The 23,775-nt window shown below is 36.0% G+C and overlaps 2 protein-coding genes across 8 annotated transcripts; one reads left to right on the top strand and one right to left on the bottom strand.

The window, feature by feature from the left end:
• Nucleotides 1–3,920: 3,920 nt before the first annotated feature.
• On the bottom strand, nucleotides 3,921–15,029 carry LOC117419962 (protein phosphatase 1A). Of its 4 annotated transcripts, none has more exons than XM_034033413.3 (6): nucleotides 14,661–15,026; nucleotides 12,205–13,056; nucleotides 11,321–11,438; nucleotides 8,300–8,411; nucleotides 7,565–7,622; nucleotides 3,921–6,533 (listed from the first exon to the last, which is right to left on the bottom strand). In XM_034033413.3, exons 2-6 carry the CDS (start codon nucleotides 13,036–13,038, stop codon nucleotides 6,504–6,506), a joined length of 1,152 nt encoding a protein of 383 aa, XP_033889304.1. In that variant the 5' UTR covers nucleotides 13,039–13,056; nucleotides 14,661–15,026; the 3' UTR covers nucleotides 3,921–6,503. The 4 variants fall into 4 exon arrangements, 3 of the variants coding, with proteins under 3 accessions (XP_033889304.1, XP_058847917.1, XP_033889294.1); XM_058991934.1 differs by lacking the exon at nucleotides 3,921–6,533 and adding an exon at nucleotides 6,547–6,609 and having other exon boundaries at nucleotides 14,661–15,027; XM_034033403.3 differs by lacking the exon at nucleotides 3,921–6,533 and adding an exon at nucleotides 6,616–6,789 and having other exon boundaries at nucleotides 14,661–15,027.
• A 728-nt stretch (nucleotides 15,030–15,757) lies between these two features.
• Nucleotides 15,758–23,599, top strand: LOC117422651 (dehydrogenase/reductase SDR family member 7-like). 4 transcript variants are annotated; one of them, XM_058991938.1, is made up of 9 exons: nucleotides 15,758–15,837; nucleotides 16,088–16,252; nucleotides 16,562–16,709; nucleotides 17,518–17,667; nucleotides 18,460–18,566; nucleotides 20,512–20,751; nucleotides 20,888–21,010; nucleotides 21,947–22,162; nucleotides 23,457–23,599. In XM_058991938.1, exons 3-9 carry the CDS (start codon nucleotides 16,580–16,582, stop codon nucleotides 23,496–23,498), a joined length of 1,008 nt encoding a protein of 335 aa, XP_058847921.1. In that variant the 5' UTR covers nucleotides 15,758–15,837; nucleotides 16,088–16,252; nucleotides 16,562–16,579; the 3' UTR covers nucleotides 23,499–23,599. The 4 variants fall into 4 exon arrangements, with proteins under 4 accessions (XP_058847921.1, XP_058847918.1, XP_058847919.1 ...); XM_058991935.1 differs by having other exon boundaries at nucleotides 15,762–15,837; nucleotides 17,515–17,667; XM_058991936.1 differs by lacking the exon at nucleotides 15,758–15,837 and having other exon boundaries at nucleotides 16,075–16,252; nucleotides 17,515–17,667.
• The last annotated feature ends 176 nt before the right edge of the window (nucleotides 23,600–23,775 follow it).

Below are 23,775 nucleotides of genomic sequence, written 5' to 3'. Positions count from 1 at the left end.
TATTCTTGGAAGTTGTATTACAATGGGTATCCAACATCTTTAAAGACAGACCTGAAACTAAAGCATGTAACGCTGTAAAAAAAAAAAAAAAAAAATACAAAGAATTGGCAATCGGAAATGTAATATTTTATATCCACAGGACAGGACTGTATGCGTATTTTAGATTACAATGATGACAAGATGGTTATCAACATGGTTCTTCTCCACAAAATGATGGGAATGATGAACATGATTTCTCTAGAGATGTATGAAACAGTTCAAAGAGCATGCACACTATTATTCCAGGCTAGCTACTGGAGGCATTCAAACACTACTTTAAAAGGCACTGGAAGAACCTTAAGGAAGCACGGGTCTGTGAAATCTCTGGTATGTAAACACTTTAGGCACCAGTTATACATCATTTGTAGTTGTTGTCATTTTGGAAAACAGGGCTTGCCATGACTGCATGGTTACTGTATACAACAGCGGTGTCTGCAAGACATTACTGCTGAAGCTGGGCAGACACTGGTGAGTGGACTGGAAATCTAGTACAACACCGTCTCACTGCCTTAACAGAGGCATGGAACTGGAGTTAAAGTAGACCCGATTACAAAGCTCTCAAATAAAACCTCACAGCATCACTATGTAATACATAGAATGGAAATGAGGTCCAGTAACAGCACAGTGGCCTCAGTATTTGCCTTTTCACACCAGTACAGAATGTTTCCTTTTTGTATAATACAAAACCAGTAAGAAACATAATCAGGGAAGTGCTTCATATATTTCATAATAAATGTCAGGGTTGCCATTTGAGTATTTAATTAATCAAACACGCTAGGAAACAGCCTATTTACCCCTAATCGTGTGCTGTATATGACACATATGCGTCTAATTTTCAGTCCAACTGTATAATGTGTTTTGAGTAAGCTACTTAAAAAAAAAAAAAAAAAAAAAAAAAAAAAAGTCAAATCTGTTAATATCTTGGGAGTAAAAGCAAGGAATTAAACATTCTGTGGCTGAACATGTTGCTTATCTTCCTGCTTTAAGTGGATCCGAAGTTCATCTTGCACCTGTCAATAAGCAGTTTATCTGTATCTTTATTTTCTTCTGTATTTTTTCATTTTAACTTTTGCCTGCAGTCTAGCACTTGAAGGCAATATGTTGTACTTAATGTCTTGATGTGATTTTTTGACTTCAACATTAAACCAAATGGTGCTGGACCAATCCAGATGCAAGCAATAACATCAAACCTCAGTATTCAGAAAACATTCCCTATTAGGCTTTTTGAAATACCTGGGCGTGTTTCTAAAAAATAAGAAAATAGTTCAATTAAAACTCCTAAATAGGCATACGGTTATACATGATTTAATAAAAAGCATGACACTCAGTGGTCAGTGACTAGAAAATAATTTTTATATTGCAAATAGTGAGATTATTAGATTTTTTTAAAATGAAGAAATATTCAAATACATTCTATGTCTCTTTCCAGTATGTAATAACTAAATATAATTATTGCTTGCATTACCATTTCTTGTTGACTTTCTTTTTTTTTATAAATCGTAAGCGGTAACCTTGGGTACAGTATATGGCTTTGTTACAGCAGGTCACATGCAGTGTCTTTGAAAGTCCAGGGCTATAACTCTGCTATGCAATGTTTAATCAAAGCCTTCAGCCAGAGACCTTAGCAAGGAGATATCCAGTACTATGGGAAATAATTCCCTTTTAACAAAGTCCATCACAAGTAGAAATCAGATTCTCTTTGACAATTAACTTTGATTTCTTACTGTGCAGTCCAGCATGAAAACTTCTACATGTTTTCTTAAGACTTGTTGCAGTATGTTACGCAAGAGTCAACAGCTTAAGGAGGCAGTGTGGTCCAGTGGTTAAAGTCCAGGGCTTGTAACCAGAATTCACTGGTTCAAATCCCACCTCTGCCACTGACTGACTCACTGTGTCACCCTGAGCAAGTCACTTAACCTTCTTGTGCCTGCGGACAAGATGTTAAATCAATGTCCTTTTGTAAGTGACTCTGCATATAATGCACGGTTCACAGCCTACCTCTGTAAAGCGTTTTGTGATGGTGGTCCACTATGAAAGGTGCTACATAAAAATAAAGATATTATATTATTAAAGAGAAAGAATGTTTTAGTGGCAGCAGTTACAATTTCTAAGGGATGAAGTGGCAAGCACTTGGTTTCTATTATCTATTACACAGGTACTAACAAATTCCTGTTTTGAAGAAGACATTGTCATGTCCTGTTTTTTTGCTAGTCCTAAAATGCATCTTTACAGTTTCAAAGTGGAAAACAATTACTCAGATAAAGACATACAACTAAGGTAATAACCCATTTATTTAATGGCACATTTTGCAAACTAAAAATGTATTTTCACTCTTCTCAATCTGCAAAAAAAAAAAAAAAAAAGGGAGAACAACATTTTACAAGCAAGGAATGCAATTTGTTCAACTGACTCAAAACAAATACTACAGTCTCCAAGTTAGGAACATTTGTTTTTCTCAAATATTATTTCTTTTGGAATAAGTACACATATTACAAAATATACAATTATTGAACTTCTTTGTAAACACTCAGTCAATCACGCAGACCTCTAAATAGCAGTAAAATCACTGTGGACATTAATTTACTTTAGCATTACACAATCTACATACATGAAAATATTTCTGCTTTATTATATACATTTTTTGTTGCTGTTAAACATGATGATGGGCCATATTAAATAGCACATTTATCTATGAGGCTTATGAATATTTTTTAAAGCCACTTTTAAAACCTCTGGTTATTTTTTGTTATCCTATATTTATAAAGCATGTTTAACTTTCTATACGTCTTCGACAAGGCTAACCATAATAACAGAATTTGTTAAAACAGTGCAGGGCATACCAGTTGAAATTGCCTTGAGAGCCCTATTAGTCAGATGTGTAACAATGTAGCAATGTCTGAAGTTAAACACCTGATAAACATGCTTTATGTATACAATCCGATCATTTTTATTCCATAAAATTCCTAACATTTGCTGAAGACTAAGCAATCAAACATGCTTTCCAGTCATCAATTTGTCAATTTACTAAGACGCCAGGTAAAAATTATATTTGATGAATGAAATATATATAAATTAAACATATTTCCACAAAATATATTACTATAAATGGTTAAAATGATGAGGCTTTTGTGTGAACATCAGTTACTTCAAATGTAAGATACTACACTTGTGTGTGCTGGGATAGAGAGTTAATTTAGTAAGGCAAAATGGTGATCTTATCTGTGAGTTCAAGGTACGCCCTCTTATCCTTTTTAAAACTTTGTTCAAATTGTTACTTTCATACAGAGTATTATTAAGATACCCTCCACCATTCTATTCTAAAAAATATATTGACAACAAAATGCCATTACATCAAGTTGCGGTCATTGTTATGTGTTCACGATCGTATCCAAATCCCTGGGGATTACTTTAACTTCCACAACTGTGTTGAATCACTTCTAGTGAAATACAAAGTATCCAATACTTCTTTTCCTTACTTTGTAAAAGACAAAAGTCCAATTTGGAAGCCAGTTCAAAGTCTGCCCCCCAAAAACATGTAATATAAAACTGATGCACCAAGAAACTACTTCGTTGCAGTGGGAAGAAACAGTCCAACCATAATTTTGAGGAGCAAAACTCAGGCAAACTTCAAAATCAGGACCGGAGACTTACAACTGCAGGAGATCGTTATTTATTGGATTGAAAAGGAAGCCGAAAACCCATCATTTCTGCCAATCAGTGCAAACAACTTTATAGTTCACACAAAAAAATTTTCTGTTCCCAATGACATACAAGTTTTCATATTGATTTGAAACTTGACTGCACAAAATAACCCCATGCTAATACTGGAGCACGCTCAGGAGGTATCATAGTGGTTTCAGCAGAATGTGCTCATTTTGTTAAAAAAAAACTAAAATGGTAGTCTTTGCAACTTATGAAAAATATGCAGTATTTGAGGAAAAAAAACCAAACAAACATAGGGACCATCTGGCCAAGTAGATGTAAAGCCCACCGATGCTTGAGGAACCGAAACAGAGATTACACATAATTAAGAGACGCAATAAATCTTAGGTAAATCTGTAAATAAAAGAGGAATATAACAATGAAAAAAATAAATACAAAATACATTTTAAAGAAGTGGCTCACGGCCCAATAGATTTTGTTGAGATTGCAGGGTTTCCACCCCACCATCCCCAGTTTTAATATTATGAAATACTAAAGTATGAATTACCCCTTCTTTCTGAAAACATTAGACATTTATAGCTTGCAACCAAAACAAATGCATACTTTTTTTTGATCCTAAAAGATAACCATTTATTGTAATTATGGAGGACAAAAGTTCACAAAATAAGTGAATTCAGTACAATTTGAATGCAAACACAGCCAATAACTTTGACTCAAACTACGAAGATGTATTAAAAAAAAAAAAAAAAAAAGGATCCCTTTTAAAGGGGTGTGAAAAAGCCATATATTCTGGTAAATTGTTTTAATATGTCCAATTTTCCTCCCTATCACTTGGTTGACATGTTAAACAATTAACATTAGCTGTACGGTACTTACACACAAGGCAGGTCATTATTATACATGTGAAAATATTAAAGTCAAATCCAATAATTTAGTTCAAACCCCCTATCTGTTTTTTTTCTGATTAATAAAGAACAAAATACTACTTGGCTGCAGGTCACTTTTTAAATGTCATGTTTTTTAGGGTTCTTTTTGGCATCTATTTACATGTGCCATCAAATTACCTTTTTAAAATGCCTAATGGAGGTAATGAACTATAATTGTACAGTTGTGAATTACAGCATTAGATTGTCAGTTTAAAAAAAAAAAAAAAAAAAAGGTTACAACGAATAAGAAAACAAATCTCCAGGAGCAAAGTAGTTTACAAGCAACAAATATTTATCCTGTGTATAAAGCTGCACCTCCAGAAAGCTGCTACAAAGACCTTGATCTTAGAATACTTCCAATGTTTAATATTCCTTTAAGAAAAATCTTTCGAAGGTCAACAATTTACATCACAGTTTTGCAACAATGTATTTCACCAACATTAAAGAGAAAAGAGGGGGGGAAAGCTGCAGATGTTTTCTTCAGTAAAAGTAAAATATAGCTTTAAATCAGTGGACATTGTTGGTTTAAAAAATGCTCAGCAAAAAGCATTCACATGTAATAGCAGCAACCTTGGTCAATCAAGTTCCCTGCGATAAGAAAGGTAACAGCTGGAAGTTACTGTAACTTTATACAATTCCACATTCTAAGTGAAACAAGAATGATAATGTTCTATCCCCGGCATGTGATCATGGAGAATAAAGCACTGGGCTAAAAATGCAGGTTCCACAGGTAGGACAGCACTTAGGTACATGATTCTGTGAAATGAGCTTTACTGGGGTTTAAGAATATTCCAGGCTCATTTCACCCGCTATAGAACATTCAGCTTAATTTGAGACATACGGCACCCAAAAACCAAACTGCAGAAACATCGGTGCCAACTAAAACACCCTTTACATGTACATCAATCTTTCACAACTTGGAAATTGTACCCTACTGTCACTTGAACCCCTGTGTGTCATAAAGCTGTTTAGTTCAATTGAATTAAATAGAACAAAGAATTAGTGTCATTGTGACGACGCTTCATAAATCACAGTGAAGGGGAATGTCTCAGGATCCTTGTTATCACATTCCAGTCCCAACTAATATTTTAAATTGCTTGTGAAGCATTCTGAGTTTCTAGTGTTGATTTAGCTTCTATGTGAGGGAATACCCCATATTCTACTGGAATGGACCTAACACTGGGGAACAAGGGAGAACCAGGCTCATTTGCCTGATAAGCCAGTCATGAGGTAAATAAAAGCAACATATGAAATTAACCATACTTTTAATTTAACTGCAGGGCGTGGGGACAGTCACTGAAAAATAATTTTGGAAAACACTTTTTAAAAACATTGAAAGATAAAAGATGTATATGAGTCATAATGTTTGTTTCCCCGTTTGATTTACAAAGGTCTGCCATGCTCTTACATTTAAATTTACCCGTTTCTGAAAAAAACCAAAACACAGTTACACATCACCAGTTAGACTACCAATAATATTCACTGAACAAATATTTGTTGCACCCCAGAAAACCAGAAAAAAAGCAGACAGTGCTTATACCTTTTACTTAAACCAACTCAAGCTCCATTAAATACAGGTATTTTTGTAAAAATAAATTGCACATTACAAAAAAATAAAATCATACAACACAATGCTGAAGTCCAATTATTACAGTAAAGAATTCTATTGAATTAAAAAAAAAAAAAAAAGTGTTTGTGGAAAAACAAATCTTCAGTTCCTGGGCCGATTGCTGCTGTAGATGTTTTTGTATCTCTTCCTCCCCCATCACATATTCCCTTCTTAAAATAAAAGCTCTGAGGATTGACGGTAAAGAAAGACTGATGAATGGTGCTCTCGGTTCACGGGTGTCTGTAAACTCTGATAAGCAGGCAGTTTTACCACGCATCGTCGGCTGCTGCACAGTCCTTTACAAAGAAAAGGAGGAAGAACCCTTTAAAGTCTGGAGTGTCCACGTGTGCAGCAATTTCTGGATATCCCAGACTGAAAAGGGTTAAGAAAGCTTGATAACTACATGAGGGTGTGAAAACTGTAAGCTCATGGACAATGCAGATACTAATTAACAACATTTGAAGGGATGGCAGTAGGTTTGTAGCTAAAGACTAACAGATGTCCCGTTTAACAATTATTAAAGTCGAGAGATGATGATGTATGACATTGTGCCTATTGAAACAAAAAAAACAACTTTATTATCAAAATCTCTTCAGTGTGAAAATCAGAACACTTTTACTATTTGATTTGCTATAACATATATTTAAGTACATCTTTGCTTAATAAAAACACTCCACCAATGTTCTTTTCCAAAAAGATGTTCATTGCCCTGCATGGAAACCTTTGGTCTTATACAGCATGCCTTGTCTGATTTATATCTGTGGATTGGTAACATTTTAATGTTTGGCTACTAGTGATTTAAAAGACATTACATACAAAGTTGCCTTTATATAATGAACCAGTGTTCAGTTTTTGCAAAATTGACACTTTTCTTTAAGCAACCAACACTTAGCTACTCACACTTTAGATAATTTAAAAATGTAATTGGGACTGTCCGATTTAATGCAGATGGGTAACATTACATTATGTGACAAGGCATGATCACACCAAGAAAATGTTTATGTTCAAAACAATATAAACAAAACCAAAACACCTAGACGCACAGCATTACATGAAACTAACATGTTTCTGTTCTGTTTTCCTTTTAAACTGCAAGTTACCTATAACCTTAAGGCTGAAAATAATGATAAACTTGCTTAGTTAAGAACATAATACAAAAAAAAAGAAAAAACTCTTTCTGATCACCCTACAACGACTACAGAATCTTAATTGTTACAAAAAGCTAAACAATACTCCTTCCCCCATCAAATAAAAGAAAAATCATTAAATAAATATCACAGTTCTTTGTCAATAAGCTAAATTAATTTAAATACTAGTATATACTTACAGTATCATCACTCCTGTAGGGATTCAGTCTGTTATAAACTGCTTCAACGACACTCCGTCTAAATAAAAAATACAAATCAGTAAGGATTAATTACTACAGCATGAATGTGTATAGCTATCTTCTCTCTAAGCAGGTGCTTAATGAGAACACATTATTTCAGGTATCTCTTCTCTCTCCCCCATCCATCAAAAATGGTTTCTTTAAAAATGTACATTTTATTAGTTTAACAAGACAACATACATAATTTGCTTTTTTCGTAAAGTTTTATCAACCATTCATTACTTTTACTATGTTTGCATAGATTTTTTTCTTCTTTTCTGCAGTCCGCCTACTCCCCAGTATAGGTATCAAACCCATCAGGACTTGAATCAAAACGTGGATTGTAGTTTGTTTTGATGATCATGTAAAACTACCTCTTAAATAATACTGTTGCCAACTTTCGAGGAAAGCTGCTAATGCATGCCAAAATCCATGCAGAATCACAAACCTTATAATAAGACTGAATTCAGAATATTAACTAACATGCCTGTAATTTGTCTCTGATTTAGTTATGGCTGAATCCAATAGGTATGATTGCTTAGTAAAACACCCTTGCATGCAAGACAGGAATAGCGAGCCCCATTTTACTTAATGTGTTAGAAAGCATAGTAATAATGACAATCATTACTTGTGACTGGCCAGCTCAAGTCATTTGTGTCAAAAGCAGGTTTAGTAAATCACCCATAGAGCACTCACTTGCTTGCCAGTTCCCCCCCTGGCGGGAGGTTTGGGATGCTCTCCGTTGCTAATGTACGCATCACATGGACTAAGTCTGGCACACCTTCGTCACCCTGCTTCTTAATGATCTCTGGGAATCAGAAGGACTTCTTGGTAAGTGGGTTGTCCGAATATATATATTTTTATATAAATGTCAACAAGAGAATCTTCATACATTCCATCTATATATTAGCACAGCTTAGTGCATTTTGATTAAACTCCCATAACAGCAGCAAAAAAACGTAAGATTTGAGGTCAATACGACAAGGTTATTTTACACCACAACCTAACCTAAATATGCAAATCTTTAGCTGAAATAAATATTTTAAAAAATATATCTGTTAAATCAATTTACATATAAGAAATGCTGTGCGCCTAGTTTATTTTGCCATTAAAGATTGTGTCCTGTTTTACAGTGTTGAATTGAATTTGCACCTTTATTATAGGTTTTTATTTTAGGACTCCCTTATCTTAAACAATTTGAAATTAAGTTAATATTAAACATTGCACCTTTTTGTTTCAATAACTTGAAAACATAATAGATTGCAGAGTCTAAAACTACCTATTCTTTAAATAAAAAAGTCAAAGATCTTGGACTCAGTGGTAAATATCTTTATTAGAATCATCGGTAACATCTAAAATAACAACATCACAGTTATTCTCTAAATTCTTCTAATGCTAACGTTCTACTATACAAAAATAAATAACTCTACTTAAAACTAATCCCATATATAAATACTAGACTGTTGAACACAACGTAAACTCTTTAGAAAGTGAAGCTATAATACAATTACCATTTCAAAGACACAATCTATCATATCTATCACAGACATACTGAATCTGTAGGTACAGATACGGGAATGATAGCCCCCTTCACTGGCTTAAGTTCTTGCGGGAAAATTTTGCTTTCATTTTTTTTCATTGAAAATTTATATTGTTTAGCTTTATTATTAATTATGTTAATACACAAAGTTGTTTACAGTGTAAGATTATTATAGCTCTGTATTTTAACATGTAAAGTTTAGGATTTGGCATGACAACAGATAAAATGGAGACTTAAACGTATGCAATAAAATAGCCTTAGAATGCCTACATACTTGTACACTTATCTGCTATATACATTCAAAAGGTAGTATGAGATACTATATTTTTGTGACATTACTGTCGAATTACATGTAAACTGTATTTTTTTAATTTATGGGAATAAAAAGTAGCAGTTAAAAGCGCGCCAACTCGCCAACTAAAATTAATTTTCAAATAAATGTAAGGTCCTTGCTTTTGCCAGTGAAGAGGTTAATTTAAAAATAAATAAAAATCATGTTTAGCACTGAAACAGTATAAAATCAGCAGGTAACTTTATGAACAGGAGTACCAGAACATGTTGTACCTTTTTCTATATATTTTAGACCCTCAGAACGGAAGCAAGTTAAGCACTTTTTAGTAGAAAACTATTCAAGTTCTTGCAGGAACTCAATCAGCTTCCTATAAAAAGTGACCACTTGTATATGAACTTGAACAGCTGCCTAGTGCGAGTGAATGTATGAAGTACAGTATTAACATGTCTGAGGTCTTTTTGTTAGGGTTGTCAAAAAATGCATTAAATGACTAAATGACTAACTGCAAACAAATATGGTCCTGCCCACTAACATTTGGTCCAAATTTTTATTAACTTAACCTATTCTTTCATTAAAAAAAAATGCAGTTTTACATTGTCAGTTTATAAATCAGCTATACGACTTACTGCAAGTGCTATAAAATTACCTGCTGTAACACATACCTGTATGGATTTATTACTGTTGGATAATTTTCCATCTATGCTAAAATTATCTTTTAATTTAGAATGGTCATATATGCTAGAATTGTTTGTTATTTTAATAAGTAGAGCAAATTATATACTATCTATTTCAAGTTCTTATATTAAAACTGAAAAGAGCTATCTTTGGACTATGCGATAATTAACTTATAGTTGGAGTTCCTTGCATAAAATCAAAGTTACTGGCAAAATCTTCATACACTTCACATTCATAATGCTGAAATAGCAAGGACAAGCTCTTAATACCAACACAGGCAATGCCACATCACTGAAGCAAAACTAAACAAAACTGCAAGTTCATATGACTGACATTGACCTCTCTAAAAACACAAAAATATATTACTTGAATACTACTTTGTCTTTGGAATAATAACTTTAATTGTAATGTAATTATTTTCAGTTTTAAATTATTTCCTATAATAAGAATAAACGCCTCACTTGTACCCTAAAACAATAAGTTTTTCACTGTACATTTAAACAACTACAATGCTTCAATTAAGTGCAAGAGATTTAGAAGTTTTTTGGTTTTTTTTTTTAAACACATGCTAACATGGGTTGATATGAACACAAAGCACAGTGCTGATTGATTTACAGAGTAATAAGTTTACAGTGCTTTACCCCAATACATTGTATATGTACATTAATGTACATACAAAACTCTTCTATGGCACTGCACTTTTGGCCTCTTTACTGTCAGTGTTCCCTTGGTATAGCAGCTTTTTAAACAGTAATATACTAATGTCAGTTTTGTTTAATGTTTGTTAAACAAAATTGCCTGTACTTAACCCTCCAGGAAAAATGTAACTGTACTACTATTTATCCTGTGGGAACATGTAGGAGTTATACATTTTAGAAATATATATATTTTCAAGTGAGCAGGTTTTACAGAAGCATTTCAGCAGGACCGAAATGACGTGCATTGGTAAAATAATATTTTTCTTCAGTTTTTTTTAAACTTAGCTTTACGCAAATGTTGAACCACATTGGTCTTTACACAATGCTTATATTATAAATTATTACTTTTTTGAAAAAATAATAAAACATCTACCACTTTCAGAAATAACCAATTAACTATAAATTACCTCATGATATAATCTGATTGGCAATTGTAGCTGCCTAACATAAGCTTAATATACTTGGCTGTATGTTTTAATTTAACTATTTATTAGCCTTTTTAGATGCTCCACCTTCTACTCTGCTCTCCAAGTACTTATCCAGCTCCGCTTCTCTCTTCACTGCTTCTGGTGATACCTTGGGTGCACCTGGGAGACAGATCAGTACAACACTCATGTTGTCCCGGCTTCCCTGTGGGGAAAAAAGAAACAAAAACAAAAACACACATGGTATAATAATCAATAAATCATTTATAACTAACTGTTGCAAAGTAGTTATTTTAAGTGCAATTTATTACAATCTGTATTAAACAATAAAAAAAGAAAACTGGAAAATCTTGATTGTAGTAAATTAGTTAAGGGTCCTAGCACAGAAAAGTACATGACAATTTACTGGGTTTGTTCTGTCAATTTATTTAATTGGATTGCTCTAAACAATTACATAATACTCAGACAGGTAAACAGGCCACACTCAGTAAGCATAATCAATGCCAGGTCTGTATTACTGTGTGGTGGTCACAAACACACCACACACACATACACACACACACACACACACACACACACACACACACACACACACACACTAGTGACCTATGGAGAGTGAACAAATAGGACCCCCTATCTCAGAAGACTAATTTGCATACCATCACCTGACACCAGTTTATGCAGAGGCATTGTTTCAATGCAGGATTTGGAGAATTATAACAGTTCACATACACATCTCTGAATTCATTGTTTGGAGAACTGTTATACAATGCTACACATCAACTGTTGATTCCTGGTACCTGTTTAGGTCAGATGGTCTTAATGGAGTTAGACCATTGGTGTGAGTTTGAACTACAGCAAAGGAAATGGTAAATAACCTGGAAGCATGAAATGTTGCTGGTGACCAAAATAAAAAAAATATTTTAAATTTTTATATACAAGTATAAACATGATTAAAGTGTTAAACCTACCTTGTATAGGCAGGTGTCAACAATCTCATTGCAAACTTTCTCAAGGTCATCGGTGACTTCAAGCCTTGATCTAACAAAGTCACAGAGCTCTTCATTAGCCATGACATCCCAGATGCCATCACAAGCAAGGATTATAAACTGATCTTCAAGCTCGGACCTTTCAATTTCATAGACCTCTGGCTCTGGTGAGACAAGCTGTTCTGTTGGACCCTTTCCATGTACACATTTGTAATCAAAGTCCCCCAGGGCCCTAGATACAGCCAATGACCCGTTGACACGCTGAATCATTACTGAGCCGCCTGCATTCTGGATGCGCTCTTTCTCAAGTGGGTTGCTGGGTTTATGATCTTGTGTAAAAAAGTGGACCTTCCCACTTCTACTCAGCAAACCTCTCGAGTCACCACAGTTAATGAAGTAAATGTGTTTAGGGGATATCATTACACCCACAGCTGTTGAGCCACTTCTGTCCACTCCGTGCTTCTTCTCCGAGATGGCTCGCATGTGTTCATCTATCTGCAGGAAGCCTGTTCGAATTCCAGTCTTTACATTTTCCACAGCAGGCTCTTGGTCCGCACCCTTGAAATCTGGGTTGCTTGTGATGTGTTCTAGTAAATGCTCACAGCAGTATTTGGCAACTTGTGATCCTGCGTGCCCATCATATACTGCAAAAAATGACCATTGGTCGAGTCCGTTGGGCAGACCGATTACAGCTGTGTGTGCATCCTCCATCTCCACTCTCCAGCCTTGCATGCTGCTGAGCCCATAGTGTAGACTATTTCCTGCTCCGTGAGCATTATGTTTCTCCATCTTTGGTTTGTCCAAAAATGCTCCCATTTTTTTTTCTTTTTTGTGCTGCAAAAATAAAGACAAGAACTTAGATTGCTATTATTATTCACCAGTTTGCCCTACAACCATAACTTTTGTTTAACAGTACGTTAAACAAATTTATAAATGTAATTCCCTGTGGGAAAATGCTAGTTTAACCTGTATAGTTGCTTCTTAGAGGTGAGTGATCAACAAACACTGCTTTGAAGCATGTTGAGAATACAATATAAAATCAAAACAAAAATACAGATATCTATTTCAAAGACTCCATGTTAAAAAAAGATCAGATGTATTTCGATTTTAATTTCTATTCAAAAGTCAAAACAAATAAATACTAGTAATAATACTAGGAAGACTAAGTAAATAAGCCCAACTGTCACTGAATAATATATATATAACTATATACCTAACAAACCTACATTTCAAATGTTAGGGAATACACTAGTTAAGACATGCTAAAAATATAAATATTATGCCTATTTTGTTTTCATATAATTTAAAACATTTTTGACCACTGGATTACAAATAAGTATGAAAAAAAGCTACATTTTGATAGAGACATCTTAACGTTCCCTAACTTGATAATGTTATTTACTTATATAGTACAATGATATTTATCTCACACCCATATATAGGTTAATATAAAAAGATAGATGGATTTTATTCAGTTACAAATAAGTTAAGAAAATATTTAGAATATTCAATTTTACACAATCCTAACATAACCATTTTTGACAGCATATACACATATCCGATTGGTTTTGTTTTTAACTTTTTTTTAACAAATAAAAGCATTACAAATATTTGAAAATAATGGATTGGGACTTTTTTGTAATATATTATAAGTTGCTGTTGATATATATATATATATATATATATATATATATATATATATATATATATAGATAGATATAGATATAGATATATATAGATAGATATATATATACACACACACACACACACGAACTTCTAAACAGCAAATGTAATCTAACTATATCGTTGAACGAGTATGACCGATAATACTTTAGAGTTTTGCACGAACACACTTTCATAGCAAGAAATACAATGTCAAGTTCCTGACATTAACTACTTAAAAACACTGAATTTGTAATTATTGTTAAAGTTATCTAAATGCCTGTTATGTGACCGCTAAAACCATACATTTAATGATAGTATTGCTCTTACAGAAGCTAGAGCGGAAACCATTTCTTTAAATGCCTCTTAGCTTCCTTAGGAAATAAATACGATTGTTTCGGTAAACAGAGAGCCCAAATTCAAACCTGTGTTGTTGTTAAACTGTCACGGGCCCGTTTCCGACAACGAGGCCGGACTTGTACCACTTGCCAATCTGCGTTGCTTTTTTTTTCTATTCCACAGAACTGTTAAAAAAATACACACCGTTTGCTAAGATAAACTTGTTTCTGTGGATTTATCTAACCGTCCCACCGTGCTTCAGTTATATCTGTACCTTTTCCCAATTGCAAATAAACACCGAACCCGCAGTAGGCCCCAGACCTGTAGTCCCCGAGGCCTGCGCGCCCTCTATTATTTTTATTCCACGGCCTAACCCTACACCTCCCCCTCTCCCGTACTCGTCTCAGCTCAAAGCTAGCGAGCGGTTCCCAACTTACCCGATTCCAATCCCAGTAGTTTTGAAAAATAAAAAAAGGCAGCAACAGGAAGGGCTATCGGGAGACTGACACAGCGAGAGAGCTATAGTAAGGGGAAACCGCCTTTCACTGCATTCAGATTGAAAAAGAGAGCAGCTCTCTGTTCTGGGGAAACCAGGGATGCATTACTTAAAACTAAAAGAATACAAAACAATTTTTAAAAAAACATTAGTATTTTCTTGCCAGGGTTGTTTTGTCAAGAAAACCCTAAACTGAAAGCGCTTGCCAAATTGCCCTTAGACAGCCTGAAGCAAACCACCGAATAACGACAACTGAGAGACCCGGATGTACATAGCAGGTTGAGTGCTGAAGAGAAATGACATCATCATAACCGTGCAGAGAGAACTCTGTTATTTTTTTCTGGGGTTGTGCTTCGAGCGATGAATTATACATACTGTGATGCCCCACGTGTTAGGCAATGTAGTATATGAAAAAAAACAACATTATTTATTTATTTTTTAAATCATCTGATTTTAAGTTTTAATACATTTAGGTTAACCAAAAGACAGTCGTTGTGTTTTGCTATTTTAAGTGTGAATAATAATACCTGTTTCTGCAAAGGGACTGACAGCTTATTATTACAGTGATTATTACCGTCATGATTTCTATAATTTTAAAACCTTTTAAGGCTTTTGTCCTGTCACCTGTAAAACAATGTTACTACATTTAAGAGCGTGTTCTCCCTTTTAAACCTCATTTTATTAAATGAAATCGATCCCTTTTAAAGATGCACTACTGTAGGAGGTTATATAACAGCATGAAAGACAGAAACAAACCATGGACTTTTACAGAGCTAACAATTTCAATGTAGGCGTACAGGGTTCTTTAACAGCCCAATTAATTCAATTATAAGTCACCTAAGTAACTATTAAATCCAGACACAAAAAGGAATTTTCTGTCAACGTGGTTAATTAATTTATTACTCTGACTTATCTTGCTGAGGGTGCACAGAAGAGCTCACTAGGCAAAGTCCTTTTAAAACTTATTTTGCTGAGGATGCAAAGAAGAGATCACTATAGGCAAAGTCCTTTTTATCACACTGTACACCATTTCTAAAGTATACATTTTTTATCACATACCCAATTCTGTTGCCTGTGATTGGGAACTAAGAAAAAAAAGGCAAAGCTGTAGTTGAAAGGTATAGTATATTTAAGCAAAAAGACCTGGCACAGAAGGCAAATACCATGGCGATTCGACTGCTGTAACCCCGCAATGAGTGGCTGCCTTTAATAGTTAAATATGTTGAGCTTTGGGATCTAAAGATCACTGTTGGGATAGAAAATAAGAGACCAGAACACGTGTAAACGGGTATCAATGACCTAGTTAAGTATAAAACGTGTTTGATGTAACTACAGTTTAATTCCGTTTCACTGACTATCTTTTTCTAGGCGTATGGTACTCTTAATTGAAGCATACATTCGCTTCCTGACACACCAACACGGACAGAACAGAGAAGCCGATTTCTGTTGCTGACGCGGAATACTTCCATATACTTCCGGGTTGCTGCACTGTCGTGCAGAATATCTTTCAGACTAGACGCACAAGAATATCAGGTAAGTCAAACTTGGAGTCGTGCTTTTTTACATAATACGGAAGTAGCGATGGTCTTGTCATGTTTTGATTTTGTTGTTATCCACGCTGAACTTACCAGCCCATCCTAACTGTTTTATTGGGAGTTTCTGAAGAAAACGTATGCCGTTCAAATCATATTGTTGCGCAAGGTTTGAAGGCCAGTAGATCACGTGCAGTTCAGATTGCATTATTATTATTATTATTACACTATAGTATGATGTAAGGGGGGAAATGGTGGTATGGCATTTAAATAACTTAATATCCGTATTATGTTGCATCTGTTTTTTCAGAATTCAAGGCTTGATTAGATGGAGTTGGATCTCATCTCCGTGCTGTGGTATATTATTTTGATTTACGTCATCGTTCAGCTGGTGCGGTTCATCAGGGCTGATGCAGACCTCACATTGCTTTGGGCAGAGTCTTTCGGAAACAAGCCCGGTGAGTGAACGTTTAAATCTGTGGCCGTTGTTGACATGTATGCCCTAACCAGACACGGTTTTTATTTGAATGAACTGGTGCTTTTGAAAATGTTCAAGTTGTTTATTCTTCTTACTGTATATATGATAATGTGTAAAAAAATACAACCAGTGCAGGCAGCATAGAAACATGGACCCTGTCGATGGCAAAGGCACCAATAACATTAATTCATGTAATAAGCTTGCAAATGGCTGAATTGTTGTGATTTAACACAATGCCTGGCCTTGGCCAATTTCAAATAAGATCAGAAAGGGCAAGTTCATGTCTGAGGGACACCGTTCTCCAATGTAAAAGCAAATAAGTGTTTAAATTAAGCTTGAGTCACAAGGAAAATGAGTTTGATGGTCCCCAGTTCACAATTCTACCCAGGACCGAATGGCTGGGAGTATTCAGGACTGGATTGAGAGGGACAGGCAGAGCTATTGAAGGAAGTTGCCTTGGTCTTGTACCCTTAATACATATATATATATATATATAGATATAGATATAGATATAGATTATATATAGATATATATAGATATAGATATACTGTCAAAGTTTTCTCCATAGTCGCCACTCAAAGGACATAAGATTGTATCGATCTGTCTACTTATAGAACCCTTTCCTATCTTTCTGTTCACGTTTCCTTTTGTTATTCTCCCAACCAAGCAATTAAAAAATAGAGCGCAACAGACCACAAGTAGTTTCAGAGCACTGTACAAGACAATTACAGCATGATATGACTGCTATCAACTGATTTCTCCTTTTCACTATGTTTAATGAACAGCAGACAAGCTGTGTGGCAAAGTCGTGTGGATTACCGGGGCGTCCAGCGGAATAGGGGAGGAGCTGGCTTATCAGCTGGCAAAAACCGGAGCTTCGCTCATTCTGTCTGCAAGAAGAGAGAACGAGCTTCACAGAGTAAAGCAGAACTGCATTGGTATGAATGTCATATTGAATTTTCTACTGATGTTGATACGATTCCTGTTGCATTGCACTTGTCTTATTTCCATCCTGGTTTCCAGAACCTAAAACTCACAAGCATATCCGTGTAACTGTAAAACCTGTAGAGTCTTCACCGCTGTTGTCAATGTATAGTAAGCTTAAGACATGCAACTGTCAACCTAAAAGTTTTATCTGTTTTAATTATTGGTTTTATTCTTAAAAGTAGAATAAACAGGCTGTACACAATTCCATCATTCTCTCACATTCGTATGATTTCTGTTATTTGGTTTCCAAATCTTGTTTTGTTTCAGTTTTTCATTACATCCTTGACTGATTTGATCATTAGTTCAACACCTTGTGCGAGCTACCACTGTAATGAGAAAGAAAAACCATCAGGCGCTTTTAATCTCGTTAGCAGCAGTAATTAACTAAACAAGCCCATTACATCGCACACGCACAGGTGCAGAAGGTGAGACCAAATCAAATTAGTCTCAATGTCTTGCCTGTAGTCTCACATATGATGACGCAAAAATAAAATGTGAGGAACCACCGAGATGGGATGTTTGGGAAGAAAATCATGGGATTTGTTCATTGCCGACGCTTGCAAAGTTACAACACTTAGTGACAGAGTGCATGGCTTTACTGCCCATTCATTTAATTTAATTTAATCCTTTTTTCCCTGAAGCATGAGATAATAAATACAGCTTGCTGTTATAATTGGAAGGCCAAGTGTGAATGTTCCATCTCCTGCGATGAATTTAAAACACTGTTCTCCTTTTATTTAAAGAGCAGAGCAGGTTACAAGAAAAGGATATTCTTGTTCTTCCACTTGACTTGACCGCAAGGGGCTCCCATGAAGCAATAACAAAAACGGCCATTGAGCACTTTGGAAAAGTAAGAGCGTTGAAGATTATGATATGGTTCTTCTTTTTTTCTTAAGAGTTCCTTCTTGTAGTTCACACAGCTCTTTCATAAGGTTAACCATTTCCACACTTGATTTATTAAGCTTAAAACGTGACAGAGGGCTGTTAGATTGGTGCATTTTCCTTTGCTCTAGTATAGATAAGACTCAAATTTCAAAGCAGTCATGTAAGGAGGCTGTGTGGTCCAGTGGTTAAAGAAAAGGGCTTGTAACCACGAGGTCCCTTGTTCAAATCCCACCTCAGCCACTGACTCATTGTGTGACCCTGAGCAAGTCACTTAACCTCCTTGTGCTCCGTCTTTCGGGTGAGACGTAATTGTAAGTGACTCTGCAGCTGATGCATAGTTCACACACCCTAGTCTCTGTAAGTCGCCTTGGATAAAGGCGTCTGCTAAATAAACACATAATAATAATAATACTATAGGGTTATAGGACAGTGTAGATAGTGTTTCCTATGAGTGTTGATATAACCCATACACAGCGTTCACCGTCCTGCAACTCAATGACATAGTCTTTTGTCAATTTCATTGAAAAGACAGAAAAAGGTTGATGGAAGAGAACACCGTTGAGTGGCCGAGGTAAGCGGACGATTGTGATGTCACCATTTTGAATGGACTTTCGAGAGGTGCCTTGAGTATGATTTTTGAAATCAGGTGACTGAAAGTGGCGCCCACGTTTGAGGTCACGGAGTGTTTTTCTGTGGTGTGTCGTGGAATACAGAAGGCGACACGTGCACACTGATTGGCCGAAAGATCCTGAGCCGTCTATAATATGATCTGAAATCACAACTGAGCGAAACTAGACATAAACTAGAGGCTCAGGTGTTTTAAACTTCGGTTCACCGTTTTATTGTGTTAGACATAGTCAGTTCATCCTTATTAGGATGCTTTTTTGAATTCTTAAAAGTAGAATAAACAGGATGTACAAAATGTAACAATTCTCTCACCTTCGTATCATTTCACCCTTTGAATATCAAGGACCACTTAATAATTTAATATGAAAGTCAGGGATTAATTGCTGCAATGCAAGCCAGTAAATAATAAAAGAAAATAACAATATAGCTATGACCTTGACACTGGGGATAATTATTACAAGTCTTGTGTCTGTACTGATCTTGTGTCTGCGCATCATGTGCCGATCTTTGGCCTGGGGTCTCCATTTCGATACAACTGAAAAGAAGCATGCTGGTAAAGAGAGCAGATGCTGAGTAGCACAGAGCTGCAGTCCTGGTGCCGCACCCACAGGGTCGTGAGTTTAGCTCATCCAGCTGTATTTAAAGATGACATCCCTGCCGATTCTCCCTGTATCAGTTTCTCATGGACACACTGCTCTGGGCCACAGTGTCATACCATTAGAGAAAATTAGATTATCATCCCACTTTAGCAATACATTCAGTGCTCTAGAGCAGAGAGCAATGCTGGGAAGTACCGATCGCTGTGCTGTGAAACAATTCCGCTGTTGAATTTTTAAAAAATATGGCCAGTGATTACATTAACTGAACAACTCTGCAATCTGTACTACTGTATCACATAGCATTGCATTGTATTTGAAAACTGGTTTTGTTATTGTGCATTGCATGTAGGAATTTACAGTATGTTTCTTCATAAATAGGTGCTTGATCAAGGTTGATCAATTACTTCAGAGGCTATTGGCACAAAGTGATGGTAAATGAGGTATTAATTTGCTTTGCAAATTAAATTCTACGCTTAATTGCTTGACAAGCTTTTCTGCACCTACTCGACTGAGTATATGAGTATCCATCATACTGTATGAGTGTGTAAATTGTCACGTCAATAACCTTTTTTTGAGTGCCAGCAGTGCTGCCCAAAATGATTATGGTGGTTCAGCCAGCTTCAAGACAAACAGAATCCGTACTTTTTCTACAGACCGTTTCTTTTCTTGCCGTTTTGTGTCCAGATCGATATCTTGTTGAATAACGGTGGCCGTTCCCAGCGATCCCTGTGCTTGGAAACTGACCTCGATGTTTACCAGGCTTTAATGGAACTCAACTACCTGGGGACAGTCTCACTGGTAAAGTGTGTGCTGCCTCATCTGGTGGAGAGGAAGAGAGGGCAGATTGTGACCATCAGCAGCGTGGCCGGGTTGGCTGGAGTCCCTCTTGCTTCGGGGTATTCCGCTAGTAAACATGCCCTGCAGGTGAGGTAGCTGTGTCAGCTGGCTCTCTGGGCCACCTTTTCATGCTCATGTAGAACAATGTCACTTGCTGTTATATTCAGATGTACCATGCATCTTATTGGGTCTTTTAAAGGGTCCTTTTTGATTCCTTTTGCAGGGATTTTTCAACTCTCTCAGGTCTGAGCTGGCGGATTTTCCAGAAATCACAATCAGCAGTGTTTGTCCAGGTCCTGTCCAGTCACAGATTTTAAAAAATGCTTTCACAGGAGACTTGGGAAAGGTACAGTGCTTGGATTGTGTGGAGCTTTTGTGCGTTACTATTCTTCTACTTGTTTACCCAGCACTCTTTATTGAGCCTCTGAATACCACTGTTTATGTCAGTAGCTGACCTCACCTGTTATCGACAAACATAATAGTATGATATGATAAGGTGAGGATCCAAAACCAAAATAAATAGCAGCTAGCTGGTGCTATGGACTAATTCACTAGCCTGTTGTTGCCTTTCACGTATGAAGGACTTGGTTGGAATCTATTAAATTAGACCTAAACAATTGGCTCCTCAGCAGCCTGTGAAATTAAGATATAACCCCCCCCCCCCCCCCCCGATTTTAACATGTTAAATGGTTGCTGGTTGCTTGTTGCTGTTACTGTGTGTTGATGTTTTGCACGGTACAGTAAAGGGCAGTCACAATTGTTTTGGTTTCCCAGGTTACCTTTAGATAAACAGAAAGGTGCTTTCAGGAATACAGTTACCTGGTTTCAAGGTTTACAGTTTAGTTCCTTGTTTATTAAACTTTCTTCTCTTACCCTTATTTGAACTCCACTGTACCTTCACATCCCTTGGTCCATCCACAGCAGCACTGTGCTTGCTCCGTGGGGCTGTAGAGGACCTGTCTTCAGAACTTCTTGTCCAGCGCCTTTCAGGAGCACTGAAATAAGAAATCCTAGAACTTATCTCACCCTTTTTGAAGCAGGTGCAAAGGGATAGAGTTGTTTTTAAAGATTTTACATAATCCTGTATAATGCTCTCAAAAATCCAGCTTTGGCTCATACAGAAAAGGAATAGAAGGTTGATCTAAATTCCAATTCTGGCTAGTTTTGTATTGCACTCTCTATAGGCTCCTCTACTGCTGCATAATACATATAACATATTATAAACTTACCTGACAAAAAAATGAAAATAAAAATGTTCTTCCTGTATTGGGGGCTTGTTTAGGCTGTGAATTCTGACGCAGATCAGTCTCACAAGATGTCTACGTCACGCTGCGTCCGCCTCATTCTGGTTGGGATGGCTAACAATGTGAAGGAGATGTGGATATCGGAACAACCTTTCCTGCTATTCAACTACATGTGGCAGTATACACCGACTTGGGCCTGGTGGATCACAGATCTATTCGGGAAAAGAAGAGTGAAAAACTTCAAAGCTGGAATGGTTTGTGTACAACTGAATTCTAGATTTTCACCCTGCAAAAAGTTTTAATACAAGAATGTGAAAAGCAGGGGGAGGGAAAGTATATTTTGCTCTCCCTTAACTGGAACCCAATTCTTCAGGGTCTTTTGTCCCTCATGCTGGATATAATCGGATCAAGAATGCATTTCATGAATCCAGTCTGTGGAGAAAAACATGGTATAAAAATGCATTGTTTGTCTTAACAGATCTAGTGTCAGCAGAAATGGCCCTGGTATTTAGGACCATTACATGTACTTTATTTATACCAAAGATTACACCCATGTTATGTAACTGTATTTCTTAAACATTTTGGCTCGGTTTTCTTTTGGCTCAGTTTGCTGTGTCTGATCACAGTGATTCATTCAAGACTTTGACAGAGATACATTGTTAAAAACGTTCTGTCTATTTTTACTTCTGGTGTTACGAATGAAGACCTTGTGATTGGGTGTACAAAGTTGTGGATGTTATTAACCATTAGAGAGAAAGTCTGTCTATCATTCACTTTCACTTTCATTGTGATTTCATATCCTCTTATCTTGTACCAATCCTCACAAAGGCTAAAAAGCAGGTCTTTTTAAAGCCTGGATTTGAAAAAGTCCAACTCACTTGTCACAAAGTAGAGGACTACAGGACTCCTACAGTGTACAAGACAAGTATGTTCCTCGCTAGTATACATACTTTAAAAAAAATAACGCTGGATATAACGCTCCTACAGCATGTCCCCCAAGTCTCCCAATTCCCTATACTGGTGATACATGCAATATTTCTACAGTAAATACAGTACCAGTGGTATTCAAACTGTAAATAACTTCTCAGTCTAACTTCCGTTTCTGTCGCTCCCTTTTGATACAATATCTGAACTGAAGAAAAGCTGTCCTGGCACTTACAGTTTAAAAACTGCTAATTAAAATTAAAATGATCCACGAGTGGGAATGTTACCTTTTTTTTTTTTTTGCAAAACAAAATACAGCGTTGATTACACTGTGCTTTATGCATGGTTAATTCACGGAAAGTTACATTTCTGCTTCACTATGTGTGCATTATAGAGAGGGATTTATTTTATATTGTATTTTAGTCAGATGCGTGTTATGTCTCCCACGATGCCCCCCACCTCGTTTATAACACTCATCAGTTATAACATTCATATTGTGTGTCCCCCGAGACCCGCGTTATAGCGAGGGAGCACGATATATATATATATATAAAAGAATAAGGTTCACTACATTCTGTATTCATTCTTTTGAATTAATTTTTTTTTTTTTTTGTTTGTTTACAGGACGCTGACTTCTCCTATTTCACAAAGGCAAAGACTTCCTGAAGCTGCTTTGTACAGACTTTTCTCTTGCGAAATTCAGCCAAACTAAACTGTTGTGCTTCGTGATCATGAAAAGTTTCAATAAAGTGTTGAGTAACTTTCAAGGTTCTTTCCATGTTCATTTGGACAGACCATTGTATTATTTAATAGAATGGGCAATTCAGTGTTTTAGTTTTAATGGAATGGGTATGTTGCTACACCCCCACCCCAAGGGCTTTCAGTTCAGTGCATCTCACTATGAAAGCAATCAAAGTGCAATACATGTCGGTCGTAATGCAAT

This window comes from Acipenser ruthenus, chromosome 18 (assembly GCF_902713425.1).
Source record: "Acipenser ruthenus chromosome 18, fAciRut3.2 maternal haplotype, whole genome shotgun sequence".
NCBI lineage: Eukaryota > Metazoa > Chordata > Actinopteri > Acipenseriformes > Acipenseridae > Acipenser > Acipenser ruthenus.
This window is presented reverse-complemented; position numbering and strand designations above follow the sequence as displayed.